Below are 21,449 nucleotides of genomic sequence, written 5' to 3'. Positions count from 1 at the left end.
ACAATACTAGAGGAAATATTGTTATAATAGTACTATAAATTAAATAATTATAAAGCATACAAATTACATTTTTTATAAATTATATCTATTAATGCTATTATTCATTTAACATCTTTTTTTAATAATAGTAGTGATGGTGCTTGAACTAAGCTGTAAAATTTAATACAGTTAACTGGCATGTAAACCATTATTCGGTACTAAAATTTAGTTTGGGAATAAACACGTTAAAGGGTAATATTTTCAGGAATAAACATTTTAAGTAAATTAGATGGAGAAATAATCCATAATTTATTGATATATGCATAAAGTCTATGCTTTTGAAAAGGTTTACATGTAACTTTAACCAATGTATCAATCATAGAAACAAATTTAATTTCTTTGCTTATTAATTTCCTACTAAAGTGATTTGCAAAGTGATATGCTAAGGTAAAGGTGAGAATTACCAATGAATAAAACTTTACAGTATTTTTAAAGAATAAATTTTAAAAGTATTTTTGCTTCATAAATTGAAGTTTTTACAATGCATTTTTCCATATTAAATATATACAGAGAAAGAAAGAGCTGGGGTATCTCTGTAATCTGAAATTTAAGTTGAACTACTAATATTTAGTTACTAAGACCTCTTGAAATTAGGCTGATAAATTCTGTGTTGAAAAATATTTATTCTTGGTTTGAATTTATTTACCGCTGTGAATCGGCATTTTCCTACATGAAGTTAACAAAGATTAAACAACATTCTTTGTTGACGGATACACATATTTTGTCTTTGTCAGGATATATACTTAATTATGATTCACTGGTTAAAGACATGTAAATTTAATCTTCTCATTAATTAAAAGTAATAAAATGTATTTTTTTCACCTTTCTCTTCAATTTTTTGCCAACATTGTCAACTAATAATTTGGTTGTTTAAATTTATTTGGATTTAAATTTTAGTCCATAAACTGTTTGTTTTATAATTTAAGATACCTATATAAGAATAATTTAACATATTAAGTACTTTACACACTCTCGTCCTTTTTAAAATATGCCCATGACAACAGGTCATTCGTGATGCATTTTGTAGAACTTTCGTACAAAAAGATGGCCACCTATGGTATATACAATGTTTTATGATTACAATTTAAAGTTTCTTTTTTCAAATGTTATATATTAACCAAAAATCTAAAATGCGTTCTTAACTTATATCATTTATCTTTACTTTCCTTGTAAATTTTTGCAGATTGGTGCTTCTGCTTGGTTTACTGATTGCAGACAGATGGTGTTATGGGTACTGGATTTTTACACCATATAATTTCTTTTTATTTAACTGGACCTTCGACATTGGTTCATTTTATGGGAGCCATAACATTTTGTGGAATTTTGCAGTTGGTTTGCCTACTGTTTTAGGTGTTCACATTGTGCCATTTGCAATAGGATTTAACTTACCACAGTTAAAGCCATTCTATTATTTAATCTTTTGGATATTAATTATATTTAGGTAAGTGTAATTAGTAAGTAATTTTTCTAAATAAAGGGGGTAATAAAAGAAAGTTAAAGAAGTCTTAAAAGAAGTTTACTATAATAATTCTAGAAACAGTATAAATATTCATTGTAAAATTATTTAATAGTCTTTTATGTAATGTAGGATGTGAAGCAATGTTTTCAGTATACTGTTGGCTGCAAAGTAATAATGCTGTGTGATTTCAGTTAATTTTAAAACGGATCTTTTTTTTCCTTTTCTATTTAAATTAAGTTAACTAATAATTTACTACTTGCAGAAAGTTAAAAGGTGTGTTTCAATAAACTTTTGTCCACTGTCTTTCATTACTTGACTATTTTAATTTCTGTCATGGTTTCCATCAAATAAGATGTGTTAAAAGTATTAGTATTGTTAAAATATCACATTTTTTAGTATTGCACACTTATTTTTATTTATTTATGTTTTCTATTCTTATTTATTTATTTACATTATTGAATCCTGTACCTTTTTGTAACCAATAAGAGTGATAATTGATTGTTAGAATTCTTTTTTATATACAAAGAGCAAATATTTTTCAAACTTAAATTCATTCTATCATTTGTTTAACATAGAAATGGTTAAAAGAACAAAAGAATGTATGCAAGTCTGGGCAGCTACTAGGCATATGTAGAGTTCTTAGATTAATTTAAAATTATCTTTTTGACTATAAATTGAGATTTGCTGAGAACCCACGTACAATTTGATACATTCTGACACTCTCATTTGGCTTGTCCAAGGTTTCAAAGAGATGTTTTACTTTCATAACTGCTTGAAATATTTATCAAGTAAATCCTCAGCTTCTAGAGAATGGTTTGACTTATGTGATTATGGCAAAGCCTCGAGGGCTATCTGCCTAAGGGGAGATATGCCTTTGTGGAGGACTTTATTAGGGAAACTGGCTTGTATACATGTTACACATGGGAAAATCATGAAAACGCCCATTTGCGGGATTCGAGCCTCAGACCAAACTACCAGTGTTCAGTGACTTTAATCGCTCGGCCACTCAGCTTCTAGAGAAAGTGTAGATAGAGCAGAGACAGAATTGATAGAAACATTTTGCACTTGTCTTACAAGTAAAACAATTCATAGTCAGAAAAAAATATTTTTACTCAATTTCTAATGTTGGTAAAACCTAAGATGCTCCCTAACACTTGGGCAATTATTTTCAAAGAAGCTAAAGTTTTTTTTTCATTATTGATAATCACTTTGTATCAAATATTGAAGCTTCTGTAGTATTGTAACATAAAACTATACATAATAATATAAAAATCCCTAGATTTTATATTTTATGCAGTTATATATATGAATAATAATATAAGAATAATATATAAATATATATATATATATATAAGTGTACTGTTATTGGCACTCAGATTTTATATTATTATAAATATAGTTATACATGTATAATAATATAAGAACACACTTATATATAAAAAAGTGTAGTGTTCTTATTGGCAACTCAGAATTAAAAATAATACGTAAACAACTGTCCTAATGTAATAAATGATGTAAATAGTTTTAATGAAATTTTAGATGCATTGTTAAATACATCTAAGGAAAACATTGTAAAATTTTATAGAAGCATCTGTTTCTGTATTCATTATACAATAAATTAAATCTTTAATTCAGAAGTCAAACAACAAAAATCAGCGTTATCTTTTCAAATTTTTACAGGACTAGTTTCGATAGTTTAACCGAACCATCATCCTCAGCTGCAAAAATGCAAAAATGTACTCATTTTTGCATTTTATGTAAAATTTGAAAATATAATGCTAATTTTTGTTGTTTGACTTCTGAATTAATATTTGTTCAGCATGTAATTGTATTTTAAATTAAATCTTATTTGTAAAAAGGAAGGTATTCTTTATCTATCACATATCTATACTTTCTTCACTATTTTATATTGTTTTGTCCCTATGCATATGATTTTTTGGAAGCAAATCAGATTCTGAATGGTACTGAAACACCTAAAATTTTTAAAAATAGTTTTGTAGTATGTTTTTTTATGATTAGGTGTTATTCTTGTTTGATCTAATGTAATGATTTTTTGGAGGTAGTACTCAAAGTTCAAAATTGCAAAAATTATATCCAATTAAGTCTAGTTACTATTTATGAGGGCATTTCGAAAAGTAAAGATACAATGGCTCGCATTCCTTAAAAAAAAACTTTATTTAGAAAATGTCAGTTATATCTTATTAACTGGATTATTTATTATTTTTCGACATAATCACCATTGTTATCCAAACATTTGTTAAGTCAGTGCACAAGCTTTTGTATCCCACAGTCATAGAAGTTTGCCGCCTGTTGGAACCCAGCGCGCACACAATTTCCTGTACACTAGCTTGACAGTCAAAATTTCATAAAGAGTTGTCATTGACACTTCCGGTGTGATCTGATGCAATTATTTCAATTTGAGATGTCTATTCGCACGAATTGCTTCCTCTGTTCTCTGAAGAAGGGCATCAGAGATCACAGATGGCCGTATGATGCTAAAAAACTGTAATGTTTTGAATAAAAAATATCTGAATGGAAAGAAATGTGTCAAGTTGTTTCAATATAATTTTTTATGAATTATGTAACATTTGCTATGCTATAGTATTTATGAAGTACATGTATTTGTAATAACATGTTAATTATTTAACAGCAACCTAAAATTAAAAAACGGATTTGTAGTAATTCATTAGGAAATACTTCATTAAATGTCTTAAATTTGACTATATAAAAGGAAACACGCTGAATTAATATACTATTCATGTCGATATTGGGGTAATAGGAGTTTTAACAACCAGAGCAGTCTCATTCCTGATTTATGCAGCATTAATTAGGTGCGAGTGCATTCTTTCCTTTACCTGCTACTAGTGACATCACAATCCCAGTACCAAGGCCTTGTTTTGTCACACTGACTGTCTACTAGATGACCTTGCCACTCACACGCGGTCGTGCATGTGCACGGAGCTTTGACATCAGCAAAATTTCACTATTTTTGATGTGTTAGTATGCATATACCCTTTGTCCAATTTAAAAATTTTTTATTCTTTGCTAATGTTCTCTTTCATCTATCTAATGATGTATTTAGATTGATTGTGACATTTGTAGTTTCAAAGATATAAGCATTCACACACACCTCAAAAAGCATCTTAATCTTTGCTTTCCCATCAGACCAGTATGGAGGAATATAATGCTATGTTAAAAAAATTGCTCAGCCTTGAAAGATGGTAGGTGACATCATGACATTTCTGAGTGAAGGTTCATGACTGATCAAGAAGGAAAACTCTTGGAAGCATTAAATTGTTATATGACATATTTAAAAAAATGTTTTTGGTAATTCTTAATTCAAAAGAGTGCTTTTATAATACAAACATGAATGTTATGAGCTATCTATTTCATGATGTTAAAAAATACTGGAGGCTGTGGGGGTGGGAAGGTAGCCCCACACCTTTTGGTATGCCCTCTTTATTCATTGGTACCTGGTGCTATGTCTTCTTGAGATCTAACGTTGAAAAAACAGTTTTATTTCTCAAATTAGATGTAAAATCATGTAGATGTCTAATTGGATAATTATCTGGAACAACGATTGAATGTAATTTACGGTAGTCCCCGCAAGGCTGCCAAAACCCATCCGGTTTTTTTACCATGTGTAGAGGACTACTCCAGCAGCTTTTAGAAGGGCTATGAATGCTTTTTTGCACTAAATAAGTGAATTCTACTTTTGCGGCAGCCAATTTGTCAGGCGCTAAGCACCTAGCCTTAGTTACTACTGGAGATCATTTAGTTTCGATTATGTGTGTAATACCAAGAGTATTCTTATTAAAACATCTTGAAACAGAGAATCATATTTTTTAAGTAAATCATTAAATACATGTAACGGTTGCAAAACTGTAATTTTGGGTACAGTATTCCATGATATCTTGCCATCTGAATCAACTTTAGTCATGCTGTCACTTAATTTTTTGGATTTCAAATTAACAATAATTCCATGATTACTTAAAAAGTCTGCGTATTTAGTCCCAGACAATGTATCTGAACCTTCTAGTTTAACTGATGTGGATAAAGCCTCATCACAGCAACCAGTCTATTCAGCAAATGAACAACCACCTAAAAGAAGTGCTGAAATTACCCGAAGTGTTACAAATTACCAAACTCGTTCAGGATGTTGTGCCCACTTTCCCAAAGGATTGATGCAAGACTAATTTCCCCCCTCCTCTTTTTCAGATTTTTAGCTCATTTTTTTTTTTTTTTTTAAATCAGGAAGGGAGATGGTGTGAGTCTACCTCCCCCCCCCATTTCTTCAGCGCCTCGAGTTTTCTTCCTCACGCATGAGCAATAAGAATCTCATCTCTGCGTGACTGCAAAAATAGAACTTTTGTCTTCTGTTTTTTATGAGTCGGTGTACACACTGTATTCATTGCTGAGATTTATGGTATCCTAACGCTATGTATATATTTTGATTTATTAAAAGAGTTTATTTTAGGAGAATATTTTCTGACTTGCTGAATGATACAAACATTGAAATTCTTTAACGATTAAACCAGTTAAACTAATTAAACCAATTATTTTTCTGTCTGTGCACTATGCTGCAAATGTTTGTACATGTGCACTGTTTGCACAGACTGAGTAACTATTTCCTATATTATTTTAAATTTTATTATCTACTTAAAGCTACTACTTTACTTATATTTTGAGGAAGTTATTTTAATGTTCTGGGTATTTCGGTTTGAGACAGTTCTCTTTTACATCAATATAGTATTTGCATTGTTGTAGCAGCATTTTCTAACAGACCTAATCTCTAATTTTGAGTCTAGTCTTGAATTTCTGTATGTGTTTAAAGAATTGACATTAAGATGACTACTTGCCTTCTTAATTGATAGAAACAAGCATATTCATATGGATATAAATCCAAAGTGTAAGGTGGATGACTCTAACATTCAGTATCGCTGTTTTCAATATTGTCTTGCATTTGTATGCTGGTGAGGTCTTGCTTATCATTGTGCTTGCATGTTTTTAGTTTTCATGGAACTCGTGCATAATTTGACCTTTGATCCAAAAGTCTTTCAGGGACTCTCGGATCATGGTCATTATCATGGATCATTGTCTTAGATCATGGACTCTTGGATCATGGTAAATGGAAGACAATATTGAAAACAGCGATACTGAATGTTAGACTCATCCACCTTACTCTTTGGATTTATATCCATGTGAATTGTTTCTATCAATTAAGAAAGCAAGTAGTCAGATCTTTCAGGGACTCTTGGTTATCTTTCAGGGACTCTTGGGATATGATTTATGATTTACCATTTCTCTTACAGCAACTATTTCTGTAGTTATCCAAGCTTGTATCAACACGAGCTTGAATCTTGGCTTTTTTTGCCTGCGAACCGTGGCTTATTTCTTGCTTTGAACATGCCATTTTTATGTTTGATCTTTTCATGGTAGTTTCTATAAATTGTTCTGTGCTTGACTGATTGTTATCGTGCTTTTCATATGGCTTATTTTTTGTTTAAAATTACGTAACCTGACTGTCCACTTACTATACTGACTGTTGAAACTAACTATAATCCAGCATACAGCCGTTTTATCTCATTTAATTAATTGAAGGAATACTGCATATTTTTTGTATTATTTTCAATTTATCATTACAGTATCACTGAAAGTGAATGTTAGTTCCAAGTATGACTTGACAAAGATATCAACGATAAAGATTTTTAATGCTTCATTGTGCCTTTCATCGATTCTAGCTTATTTTTAGTTTCAAACCTTGATATGTGATCCCCTTCCTATGTCTGGATTAAGACATAAATCTTAATCCTGTACCTTGAAACATAGAAATCATTGTATTGTAGGAATTGTGAGTCTCAAGAAACAGAAACTTGGTTATTTCACGTAGAAAAATCAAGATAAGTTCAGTCCCCGCCAATTTTTCTTGAGTAATTACTCCAGTGAAATATTATGTATAATATGTAGTTATTTGACAATGCAAGTAGCTATCTGACCATAAAGGTCTGATTATTAGATGAAGGATTTTTATGCCAATTTTTAAGCTTAAGCGGATTTTTTTTGGATAGTGTCGTATATAACTCTGCAGTTGCTTCTCAAATGCTTATTGCATTTTTATGAATTTGTTGCTTTTATTACTTTTAAGAGAATGTTCTGAACATGACAAAATTTAAAATTTTTTTCTTTTTTGGTGGCCACTACTAAGGCCAGAAACAGTAGTCATTTTATTATGAAGACACCTAACAGGCAGTGTTGTGTAATTTGAAGAAAAAGGCTAGAGGGCGCTGTTGCTCGCTTAGTTGAGAGAGAATAAAGTTTGTTCATGTTGAAGGCGGCGGCCTAAGAATACGCTCTGTATATAGTAATTAAAATATTGTTAAAAACGTAAAAGTGTTCAAATTAGTGAACTCACTGAACCACCATCATCTGACGTTGGAGATGCACAAAATTATTAGATGGTGCATCGGCGTAAGGAATTAAGGCTTTGTGAAGATTTTAGGTATTCAATCCAAGTGTTTCGATTTCAATGGATATTTCATATTCAAGGGCCAATGGAATTCCAAATAAAGGTAGGGAAATCTTAAATTAATTATTTAGTGATTATTTGTAATACATTAGTAAGTATTTATTATTGCTGTCGTGGGTGTATTTAAATTAAATAAAATGGAAGAGAAGTTAGATAGATTGAAACGTAAACGTTCCACATTGAGATCGTCTGTTACTAGGTTAATTAAAGTGATTGAAGATAAATTAAAAATTGAAGGAGAGGAAAATTCGATTAAAGAATTACGAGAATTCTTTGAATTATTAACCGAAAAGAAAAATAATTTGAGAACGCTTGATGATGAAATACTAGAGTTAATTGATGTTAACTTAATTGAAGAAGATTGTAGTATAAGCGAAGAATACAATGACAAATGTATAATTGCTTGTAGTCAAATTAAGCAGTTTCTAGGTACGGTTACCGCAGTACCGCCAGCGAGGAATCCCCAAAGTTCTGATTTAAACCAGTCTAGTGGTAATGGAATTTTGCATGTAAGTTCCAGTTCTAGTGGGAGTAGTACGCTGAAATTACCAAAATTAATGATTGATAAATTTTGGGGAGACCCCAAACAATGGAATGAATTTTGGAATAGTTTCGAAAATTCGATACATAAAAACGAAACGCTTTCAAAAATACAAAAATTTGTATACTTAAAAACATTCTTAACGGGACAAGCTTCGAATGTTGTGTCAGGCTTTGAGTTAACAGAAAGTAATTATGATAGTTGTGTAGCATTACTAAAGGACAGATATGGTCGAAAAGACCTGATCATTAATTCATTCATGAATAAAATTCTCAATTTAGAAGCCGTTAAAAATTCTGCTAACGTAAAGGCTTTACGTAAATTATATGACGAATTAGAAGTTTCGATTCGTAATTTGGAAACTTTAGAAGTAACTTCTGGCTCATATGGACATTTATTAATTCCAATATTATTAAAATTAATTCCGGACGATTTAGTTTTGGAATTTAATCGGCAAAGACGATCGAAAGATAAAGTTGAAGTTTCGGAATTAACACAATTTATTAAAACGGAAATAGAATGCAGGGAAGTTTCAAATCTAGTATTAAGCGGAAGGAAAAATCCTGTGCCTCCGCGAGTCGATCAATCAAAATATGAAACTAGAAAATATGTAAAAAATACACCCACGGCTGCATTTCATACTGCAGTTAACCGAAAATGCATCTTTTGTGATAATTTGCACGAATCATTTAAATGCCAAGTGAATGTTTCTGATAAATTAAAGAAACTAAGATCCGAAAACCGCTGCTTTTCTTGTTTTAAAAAATTCCATACATCAGAAAGGTGCAGAAATAAAACTAAATGTAATAAATGTGGCGGTATGTATCACAATGAATCGATTTGTACTAATTAATCCCTTGTAAACAAAAAGTTGGAACAAGGTTATTCCAAAAACGAAACTGAATCTCTGACTTTGAATTCTGAGGAAAGAAATAAAAGTTCAAAACTTAAAATTGATTGCTTCTGTTCCTCAATGTGATAATAATAATGACTGTAATGCCAGGGAAATATTATTACAAACTTGTACAGTTTATGCTTGTTCTAAGTATAAATCAAAATTAACTAGATTAATTCTTGATCAAGGCAGTCACAGATCCTTTATAACGAAAAAATTGGCCGACCATTTAAAACTTACTCCAATCCGTTATGAAAGACTTTCTGTTTATTCATTTGGTGCGACGAAGGCAATGAATCATTCCTATCTGGTCGTTGAAATCGAAATTCAGAATTGGAAACAAAATAATAAAATAAAAATTGAATGTTTGATCTCGGATGTTATTTCCTCGGCGTCCATCAGTGTGCCTAGTAAACAAATTGCAGACTTCATGGAGCATATGGGGTTGCAGATCGCCGATTGCGCAAGAAAAAATAACATAGATGTTGAGATATTAATTGGAGGGGATGAATTCTGGAATGTAGTTTATTCTGAAAGAATTAAAATATCTGAAGGGTTGTACGCAGTCAGTTCTGTGTTTGGTTGGGTTGCCGCAGGAATCGAGAAAAATAAAACAAACAAAAATTGTTCTGAAAATTTAGCGGTAATGACAAACACTGTTGTGTTGAAAGATTTAAAAGGTTTTTGGGAATTAGAACATATGGGAATTAATAATTCTGATGATTATTCCGATATTGACTGCGAAATAGTAGACCAGTTTGAAAGAAATTTGCAGTTTAAAAACGGAAGATATGAAGCAAATTTAATCTGGAAATACAGTCCGAATAATTTAGGAAATAATTTTGAGGTAGCTAAGAAACGATTCGCAAACCTTCACAATAAACTAAGTAAAACTCCGGAGATTTTTCGGGAATATAAAAATATAATTGAGAACCAGATATTAGAAGGAATTGTGGAGGAATGTCCAAATAATGATACAAATTTGGGATATTTTATGCCGCACCGAGCAGTGATACGACCTAGTGAAACTACTAAGGTAAGAATTGTGTACGATGCTAGCTCAAGGACAGAGGACAGGAATTCGTTAAAAGACTGCCTTGAATCGGGACCTAATCTAAATCCAAATATACTAGACATTATGTTAAATTTTCATAAGTTTAAGATAGCGTTTTGTGGAGACGTTGAAAAGGCCTTTTTGATGATAGAAATTGCTGGAGGTGATAGAAAATTTCTAAAATTTCTTTGGTTTAATGAAAATAATGACTCCTTTAAGATTATGCAAATGTGTCGCGTAGCTTTCGGTTTGACTATATCTCCTTTCATTTTGGCCGCCACTATAAAATATCACATTCGAAAATATAAAGATAAAATGCCGGACAGTTTCCAAATGTTAAATTCTTCTGTCTATGTCGATGACCTATATTTTGGAGCAGGAACGGTTGAAGATGCATATCGGTTATCTGTAGATGCGGTTAATATATTTAAGGATGCTGGGATGAATTTCAGAAAATTAAGAACTAATTCTAAAGCATTAAATGATTTATGGGTCTCAGATGGGATTAAGAAATCAGACAACAAATTAACTAGTGAATCGAATTTCTTAGGCATGATTTGGAATTCCATTGAAGACGATATAAAGTTAAATTTAAAAAATTTAATTGACTTTTCTACTGGAAACGATTTTGCTACAAAAAGGAAACTTTTGCAAAGCATCGCCCAAATATACGATCCATTTGGATTTATTGCACCCTTTGTTATTCGGGCAAAAATTATTATGCAAGAAATCTGGTGTTCCGGTTCTGACTGGGATGAAGTCCTTCCTGCAGAGATTAAGGACAAATTCAACATTTGGCGGGAGGAACTTAATGATTTAACTGAAATATCGATACAGAGAAATTTCTTTGATGACAATCCAATGAATATAAGCCTTCACCTATTTTCGGACGCTAGTCCTAAAGCATATGGGGCCATCGCATATTTCAGATATTGTACGAGTGATTCTAAAATTAAAACTTCCTTTATCATGTCAAAATGCAGGGTTGCACCTTTAAGAGCAATCACTCTTCCTCGTTTAGAGTTAATGGGAGCACTCGTGGCTGCTCGAATGTATAAATATTTGAAAAAATTGTTTGGTGATTTAATTGAGGATGTTTATTTTTGGAGTGATTCCGAAATCGCCATTACTTGGATTAAAGGTTCGCCAAATAATTGGAAACCATTTATCGCCAATCGTGTTACAGAAATACAGAGTATATGCAACAAAAAATTGTGGAACCATTGCGAAGGGAAACAAAATCCTTCCGATTTACTAACTCGAGGAATTAGTGCTCAGTCACTAATTAAGAATGATCTGTGGTGGCATGCGCCACACTGGTTACGTTTTCCTACTGAAAACTTTCCAAAACAAAAGAAATTAAAACCAAATTCAGAATCGTTGGAGTTAAGAAAAAGTATTATTTTGACTGCACCTGTAATTAACAATGAATCCCCAATTTTGCATATAGAAAAATTCAGTTCTTTAGGAAAATTACTTCGAATTACTGCCTATGTATTTAGATTTATTGGGAGGCTTCGGAAAAGGTCTACAGAGAATGGACCTTTAAGTGCTTTTGAGATTAAAGCAGCTGAACATTATTGGGTAAAAATTACGCAACGAGAATCGTATCAAGCGGAAATAATTAAGTTATCAAATAAAAAATCAATTCTCGATTCTTCCATCTACTCCCTTAATCCAAGGCTTGATGAGGAGGTAATTCTTCGGTTGAAAGGTCGCATTCAATTTGCAGACTGTCACGAGAATTTAAAACATCCTATTCTATTACCCTCAAAATGCAAGTTTACCGAGTTGATCATCATGGACTCGCATGAAAGGGTATTCCATGCTGGAGTTAATTCGACACTAACTCAGATCAGAGACAAATATTGGATCATTAAGGGAAGACAGCGTGTTAAGACTATCATCAGCAAATGTGTGATATGCAAACGATATAGTGCTCGTCCTGGGGTACAGGATATCGCTCCACTTCCTCCAGACAGAATCCAAGAGGCGCCTCCATTTGCTGTGACCGGGTTGGACTTCGCTGGTCCATTTTTTACGAAAGACAGGCAAGGTAAAGTTTACATGCTGTTGTTAACGTGTGCGGTCACTCGTGCCTTACATATAGAGATAGTAACTGATCTCAGCACTGAAAGTTTTTTGCTAGCTTTCCGAAGATTTTTAGCTCGCCGAGGACTGTTTACCACCGTGTACTCCGATAATGCCAAGACTTTTAAAAGAGCTGATAAAGAACTAAAACATATTTTTAAAACTTTGAGTGATTCATCTGTGAAAGAATTATTTTCTGCTAGAGGCATAAATTGGAAATTTATTATTGAGAGGGGTCCATGGTGGGGAGGGTTTTGGGAGCGTATGGTACGAACCATAAAATCCAGCTTGCGAAAAATTATTGGTCGATCATCCCTTACTGTGAAAGAGCTTGAAACAGTGCTCATTGAAATCGAGGCAATGATTAATTGTAGACCAATTACCTACGTGTTTACCGATCCCAATGAACCTTCTCCACTAACACCCTCTCATTTTCTGGTTGGTAGACGATTGCTATCTCTGCCTGCTAATAAAATAACATCAAATAATTTGATTGGGTCAAGAAATTCAATTATTAAACGATATAAATACCATCAAGATATTTTAAATCATTTTTGGAAGCGTTGGAGATCAGAGTATCTTTTTAATCTGAGATCTGCCAATATTTGTCCTCCACGCTCTAACGCATCTCAGTTTAAAATCAACGATATTGTCTTGATTCATGACGACAAACATCCCAGAAATCTTTGGACAATAGGTAAAATTTTGGAATTAATGCCAGGCAGAGATGGTAAAATAAGATCTTGCATAATTAAAACACCTACTGGTACCTTAAAAAGGCCTATACAATTGTTATATAATATGGAACTTAACTAATGTTTGTATTTGTATTTTTAGGTTTGATTCTCCTGACCTTGCTGATAGGTATTATTTAATGTTTTGTAAAATTTTATGTGCTTATAATTATGTATGCATGTTTGTTATATTTAACCATTTCTCCAGGATTTATTGTCGAAATATTAATTGAATATTCTAGAATATATTATTGAAAGATGAACTCTCCACCGAGTTCAGGTGGGGAGTGTTGTGTAATTTGAAGAAAAAGGCTAGAGGGCGCTGTTGCTCGCTTAGTTGAGAGAGAATAAAGTTTGTTCATGTTGAAGGCGGCGGCCTAAGAATACGCTCTGTATATAGTAATTAAAATATTGTTAAAAACGTAAAAGTGTTCAAATTAGTGAACTCACTGAACCACCATCATCTGACGTTGGAGATGCACAAAATTATTAGAGGCAGCTACCATTGCCTTCTACGAAGAGACAGGCAATTTACATCCATGTCTTCTCCGGGATTTGAACCTGGATACTTCGATGTGGCAGTCAGAGTTATTAACCACTTTCCTATCTGGGCAGCAAATTTTAGAAATTGAACTACTTTTTAATAAAAGCAAAGTATCTAAATTTAATTTTATTGCTAAAAGTATTTATATCTCAAATATATTTGCTGACTCGGATTACTAAAGCAATTTTTAGTTTATAAGCATCTTCAGTAACAAAACTGTCTTTGTAATGTATGTATAAAAAAGATTATGATGTATATAAAAGGTTACCAAAGAATATAATTGTTCTTATCTTGAAGAACCAGTAGCATATTTTATTTTAAAATTAGAAATGCATATATTTAAATTTCTTTTAATTTTATTGCTTGCACTTTAAGTATATAAGAAATTTCACTTGCTTTTTTTCATAATCTTCACATGGTATTTATACAGTCAAAAGTCGTTAATCCGGACTCGTCGGGACTTCGGCGATTCTGGATTATCGATTTTTCCGGATTATAGATCATCAGTTTAAATCTGGTAAAATGGCATGCAGAAATTATAAAATTAAAAATATGAAACCGTAATTTACGAAATAAAGAACAATTATGATCTAAAGGGTATCAAAATTTACAAAAAAAAGCTTAATATTTATTTGTTTATTTTATTAAACATTTCTTTCAATGTAAGTTGTTTAAGTTGCTTCGTTTTTTATGTGATAATGCATTCTCTTTAATTCTATAAACAGACATAATTTCGTGTTCAGTTACAAAGTTCCGCTGTTCAAGTCCTATAATTGCTGTGCCGAGAATACCGACTAATTTGTCAATCGAAATTTTTTCGTTTTCAATAACCTCTGTTACTTTCTTCGCTATCGGAAGCGAATTATTATGACGAGGCATTTGATTTAAATCATATCAAAGACGGAGTACATCGAGATGAAATACTACATTGAGTAAGCAATTATAAGCCAAATAAAATAAAAACATCTGCCCTTAAGATAAGGATAGTGCTGACAGATCAACTTCCAATTCATTGCACGCCTAAAGATAAACAATGGTTAGATAAACAAACGTTAAAGTTTAGATAAACAAAGGATATGCCTTTATTTATTTTTTGCAGCAATTCCACTTTTTGTTAAATGGACTCCGAAAGATACTTTCGCTTTGTATATCCTTTACATATTAGTAAATATATATCGGAAATTCTATTTGAAATAATCGAAAATTCAAGCTTACTTTTATAAAATTGCTCTAACAGTCTGCAAAAAATAATAAGCCGGATCCAATTCGAAGATTAAGGAACAACGCAATCTGCAACATTAACTGAAATAGATAATCAGATAATTTTAGCTTAGCTTATCCCGTCTGTTACACATTAAACGCGCATTCGTAAACGTATTTTGCGCACGCCCACACGCAAATTCGCAGCCGTAAAGGTCTTACGCGCATGCGTCAACGCGACGCATGCGCAGAAAGTTTGTAGCTTTGAGGTCCGGATTATAGATCATTCCGGATTATGGGTGTCTGAATTAACGACTTTTGACTGTATATACAGTAATAAAGTCTTTTAATTACCTTTAATAACTTAATGTTTTATATGCGTTATGTTATATATGCACTTTTTTTTTTCAGCATACCAAGTCACAAGGAATTTCGTTTCCTTCTTCCTATCATGCATATCGCTTTAATGACGTCAAGTGTTGTTATGTATAGAATATCAACTAACAAACTACGGGTTTTTGGATATGAAGTGAATAAAACTTTTAATGTTATTTTGATAGCAGCAACTCTACTAGTTAATATTCCACTATCTATTTACATGGGTTTATTTCATCAAAGAGGGTCTATAGATGCAGCTTTACGTTTAGCTGATTTAGTAACTGAAAATTCAAATGTTCTTTTTCTAATGCCATGTCATTCAACTCCTTATTATAGGTAAATTGCCTTCTTTTTTCCTTTTAGAATTTATTACGAAATAAAAGGCAGTATATTTCTTATGACTAATAAATACTTATGAATGAAATGTTTTGTTATCATATAAAAATTCTGATTAGTAAAATTTAATTTTTTGAAATGTTTTGATATCAAAAAGCTATGCTAACTCTTAACACATTAGAATTCTTTTTTGAATAACTGATGTAAAACCATAATTTGCTTGTCGTTTAATCTTGTTATGAATAATTAAGGGAAAATAAAGAGAAAAGATGCAAAAGGGAACAGTATGACTATATAAATTTTTTAATATTTTGAAATTTAATTGAACACTGCATTAATTATTAAATCATGTGAAAAACCTTACATAAAATATATGTAATTATTGAAATGTATGTCGCACATTTTATAAAGTTATGCACACATGCAAATATACTATATATGTTTAAGGTAAAGAATGTGGGAATTGAAATCCTAACTTTAATTTGAAATAATTCCCACCATTAAGTCACTTATTTAATTTAGTTATTCAGCCTTTCTATTTTAAAAATAGTAACATGCTTATAATATATCTCTATAAACTGCATAATTTTGAAATTAATCTCTGTCATACTAGTCTTACATAACACTTGACTTTCTAGCCACTGGATCACCTAATTTGAAACATAAATTTTAACTCGATGGATTTAATAAGCATATATTTGATAGAATAGAAAAGCATGAGCATATTTGGTTACAGCAATCCTTACATTCTAAATGGAAGTTCTGAGCTGGATTTGATAGACAGTCCTCCTCCCCCCCAAAGAAAACGTTCACACATTACAGCATTGCAGAAGTTAAGAAATCATTGCATCTCAAGAAATGACAAACTAAATATAAAAGTAACTGCAGTGCTTACACAGCCAATAATATATTAAATTTTGCAAACTGAAACTAATAGGAATAAATACACATTCTCCTTTCCCTAGTTGTTCTGCTAAAATATTGCCCACGGCGTTGCTCCTACTGCTATATATAATTCTGTGTCTGAGGAGGGGAGAAAAATGTGTGTGCAGTGCTTCAAGAACATTTTTTGAACCAGGAAAAAAAAAAAAAAAAAAAGAGTGCTAATACAGCCACAGTTGTTCCTCATCTTTATGCACTGTCTGGCCAAAAGTATCTGGACACGCAGTGGCACGGACTCAGAGATATGAGGCATATATTAATATGGTGTTGGCCTCCTCTATTGAATTGATGACAGCTTGCACACGTCTGGGAAGACTTTCCACCAGTTTTTGATAGGTGGCCATAGGAATTGATTTCCACGCATCCATTACAGCTGCAAGGAGTGCTGGTAGTGAAGAAGGTAGATTTGGCTGTCTATGTAATCAGCTCTCTAATTCATCCCAAAGGTGTTCTGTGGGATTTAAATCAGGGCTGTGAGATAGTCAGTCTAGTTTTTGAACACCCGTTTTGTCAAACCATGGCTGTGCAAGTCTCGATGTGTAAATGGAGCAGGTATTCTTCTAGAAGGGAAATGATACTTCTTGAAATAGTGCCATAAAGAGTTGGGAGAGCAGCAGTGTCCAGAATGTCCACATACATTTCAGAGCTCATGTTTCCAGCTGCAGGAACTAAGGGACCCAGGCTAAATCATGGAAAACACCCCTATACCATGATTCTGCCACCACCAAACTTTAGAGTTGGCACAATGCAATCACTTAAGAAGCAGTCGTCAGGCGTCTGGCCAAACTGGACGCATCCATCAGATTGCCAGATTCTAAAGTGCGATTTATGATTCAAAAAGAACGTTTTTCCACATGCCACCCTAGTTCTGACCATAAACGATACCAGCCAGCGATCTGGCTGTGTTCCTCAAATGACACGCCGGGCAGCTTCCGGGAAACCAAAGCTTTTGGGTTCTTGGGGAAGTATGGTTGTAAAGCTGAAACTTAAAGGAATTGACAGAAGGGCACCACCAGGAATGGAGCCTGCAGCTTAATTTGACTCAACACAGGAAAACTTACCCGGCTTGGACACAGGAAGGATTGACAGATTAAGAGCTCTTTCTTGATTCTGTGGGTTGTGGTGCATGGCCGTTCTTAGTTGGTAGAGCTATTTGTCTGGCTTTGTCCACAGTCCAATGACGGGGAGCTTTGCACCATTGCAATCGACTCTTCGCATTCTGTTGTTTCATGTTTGGCTTGTGAGCAGCTGCACGACAATGGAATCCCAGGTTTTTTTAACTCTCGATGAATAGTTCTGCGACTAGCATTAACGATTAATGATGAATTTTGGAACTCCTAAGTGATTTCAACCAACAAGGACTTGCGATTTTGTTTCACTACTCTTTAGTTTTATGGCTGAACTCACTAATTTTTTCGCCTTGCCCCTTCTTTTTCTGCAGGTCCACTGCCTCGACATTTCCACTTCACAATTACATCACTCACAGTGGATTTTGGCTTAGAATGTCCGAAATTTCACAAACTAATTTTCCACAAAGGTGGCATCTCACTATACTGCCATGATCAAAGTTACTAAACTCCTTTGACTTACACATTATCTCACAAATGCTTAAATAAACTCGTAAACCACCATCAACACTTATTGCTTTTGACTAAGCATCAAATCACATCACCTGTCAGGTGATTAGGGCAGTCTCCAAATAATTTTGGCCAGATAGATGCACTATCTGGCAAAAAGTATTTAGACACTGGCTGTAGTAATGCACTAGCCGTAGTCTAGACACTAGCTGTAGTAATGTAGCTGTATCTGCATATATATCACACATGCACAAGATTCATCTATGTCACTATCAAAAATATCTTTCATTATGTTGTATATATATATATATATATATATTCAAATTATTAAAATCCTTTGCAGTTGATTTTTGTAATATGGCTACTGATTAATTGGTGCAGTTGTTTAGCTGGAACAAATCTGAAGTACTAATCTGTGTATGTAAAGTGATATAGACTTCTTTTGCTCATACAAGATAGCAATGAATTTAATTTGGGTTTTTCCCTTTAAACTGAAAATGTACTTCATTTCTAGGTACTTTAAAATTTCAAGCGCTTGAAAAATTGCAAACTAAGTGTTGCAATTTTGCAAGGATAACTGACTAATGTATAGGCCATTGCATGTTTTAATAGAATTGGATACTTAACTTAATCCTTAATAATGCTTTTGTTGATCTTTGGATAATAATAATTTTTTCTCTGTTTATTTTGCAATTTATATTATATTAATATTTTGATCAAAGCAATTATTTTGCATCAGTTTTTACAGTTTATTATGAAGGTTGTGCAAACGTATTTTAAAGAGAAATCAAACGATGTACAATTTTTCAAATAACTAAATAAATAAAAATGTTAAATATGTATTTTACCATTTTTAATATCTGGCTATACTGATGAAGGGACAAAACTTCACCAAATTAACTATCAGCCACCACTGGCCCTATGGATACGATTATTAATTTTAGTAGTTTGGCTTAGGTTCAAATTCCTGTGAACAGGGTTGCTGCATAGGAGTTTTAATGGTTTTTGCTATGCTAAATATAAAATGTAGCCAGTTTTCCTTGAAACGTCAATTGCTGTGATCCAATAAATTTGACTCAATTATCTAAATATCTGGTCACTAATCTTTGCTTAAATGAACACATGGTGTTTTTGTTTCATGTAATTCATTTTTATTATTATAAGTAATGCTTTATTCCCTCCCTGTGCTTTTTTCTTGTGAATTTAAAAGCATTCTGTTTTGTATTGTATTGTATATCTATTATTTAAATTCTATATCTAAGAATATTTGCTTTTCTTTTATAGCTATATACACAAGAATATATCTATGAAATTTTTAACCTGTGAACCAAACTTTGAGAATGCAGATGGCTATACTGATGAAGCTGATGAGTTTTTTGAAGATCCTATGGAATGGTTAACTAAAACTTATGACTCAAATAGCAATCAGTTATTGCCTACACATATTGTGATGTTTGATAAACTGTATGACAGCATTTCAATATTTCTAAAGAAATTTCATTATGAACATTGCTTCAATGCATTTCATTCTCATTTTGCAGAGGGAAATGTTGGGAATTTTGTGTATATTTTCTGTAAATAAAATTTATTTAATGTAGCTATAGTAAATAATGTTTATTTGTTTATTAATTTAAAAAAATTCTCATTTCTGTATGATGTAAAACTGTACATAACTTTTTGCAGTATGTTTAAAAATAGTTATTATTAACAGTCATAAATAAGACATTTATTTATATATTCTGATGAAATATATGTAATAATTCTGCAGCTATTGAAATTAACAAAAAACTCTTTAAAACATTAAGAGCTTATTGCTAATAATAGAATATTACTGAGAGAATAATTATAGATACTTTCAGAATTAACTTCTTTACTATAATGGCAGAAAAATTAAAGAAGCAACTATAAAAACGTGGTATACGCTAATTCAACTAAGTAAGTACCACACCTGCCATAAATGCTATGTTGGTAAAGTTTCTCTTCAGGTTTTATTAAGAGGGTGCTACCCCCGGGCTACTAGAGCCACACCGCTCTAGGACTCGCCAGACCACCAGGCCGGCCAATGACCATTCCGAGGCCTTCAGAACCGCTAGGTTCATAATTTTTACACTCCCGTAGCCGGGATTGCCTAGGTACAGATCCTGGCCAGTAGCTTCGCAGAGTTCTCTACGTCGACCCCCCGGGGAGAGCGGCTGGCGAAGGAAGATGTGCTTATATGGAGCTCCGTTTCTTTGATTAATTAAATACGGATAATGATCTAGTGAGATCTTTTATTTGTCTTGTACGCATGATCCTTTGAGATACTTGTTGGATACCGAATTTGTACTTCTGCAGTTTTTCTTTTTCAAGACTAATGTTTTTGTGTTCATGCACTTTGCTTCTCACCAGTGTTTGTAATTTGTTATAATGAGAGTACGCAGTTGTTGAAATTTCGTGGTGATTTCTTTGAATACTTTATCTAGACTAAGAACAACTTCTCTTCTCAGTTTAATTCCTTATAGCAATTCATAGTTTCGTTATACTTCATCTGCTTGGACGAACCAAATAATTAACACCTTTTAAAATATTTCACATAGAGACTGTCGCTTCCAAAAATATGCCAACCCATCCACACAGAGTACAGTTAAGCGCTGCTTAGAGCAAGGAGGTTGCAGTAAATTCTTTTCTACAGTTTCATGTTATAGGGCATGATATTGAGCAGTATGAAAGTGATTTAAAATCCCCTTGCTCTAAAAAAATTTTAGTGTGATGAAATATTATTATAACTGTGGTGAAAATTTTTTTTTCATTGGAGAAATTATTGAATTTGATTTCTTATGAGGTGGAACCTCAGGCTTTGAGGCCTTGCATTAATCCTTTTACTGGATTTTGAAACATTCACTTCCATACTAAACATATAACGAAGATTAACAAACAATCTTAAGTTCCAGATCTTGGGAGATAATTGATGTACAGGGTGGTTATAATTAAAGTTCCACTTTGCCATAAAAGGGAAACTACTGGACCAAATGCTATCAAACTTTTAATCGTGTAAAGGAAGCTGTGGGAATTTATTTTCCGTGAAAAAAAGGGAGTTAAAAAACTCACCACCAGAGGCGAAATGGTGGTGTATGCAGTAGTATTAAACGAAATA

At 32.6% G+C, this 21,449-nt stretch overlaps 1 protein-coding gene across 4 annotated transcripts in view; it reads left to right on the top strand.

The window, feature by feature from the left end:
* The window catches only part of PIG-B (phosphatidylinositol glycan anchor biosynthesis class B), a 39,029-nt gene extending 19,116 nt beyond the window's left edge, over positions 1-19,913 (top strand). For 2 of the 4 annotated variants that reach the window (XM_085811162.1, XM_085811161.1), the window contains 4 exons: positions 1,223-1,480; positions 13,443-13,469; positions 15,495-15,797; positions 19,601-19,913. In XM_085811162.1, the coding sequence (XP_085667288.1) occupies positions 1,223-1,480; positions 13,443-13,469; positions 15,495-15,797; positions 19,601-19,898 (886 nt within the window). In that variant the 3' untranslated portion in view covers positions 19,899-19,913. The remainder of the gene's footprint in view (positions 1-1,222; positions 1,481-13,442; positions 13,470-15,494; positions 15,798-19,600) is intronic. The other 2 variants (XM_035359424.2, XM_035359681.2) reach the window with 2 other exon arrangements.
* Positions 19,914-21,449: the final 1,536 nt, after the last annotated feature.

Source organism: Stegodyphus dumicola, chromosome 2 (genome assembly GCF_044657685.1).
Source record: "Stegodyphus dumicola isolate Sdum_Otavi_A_Nest chromosome 2, ASM4465768v1".
In the NCBI taxonomy this organism is placed as follows: Eukaryota; Metazoa; Arthropoda; class Arachnida; order Araneae; family Eresidae; genus Stegodyphus; species Stegodyphus dumicola.
Note: the sequence above shows the minus strand (reverse complement) of the source record. Positions and strands in the feature narration are given on the sequence as shown.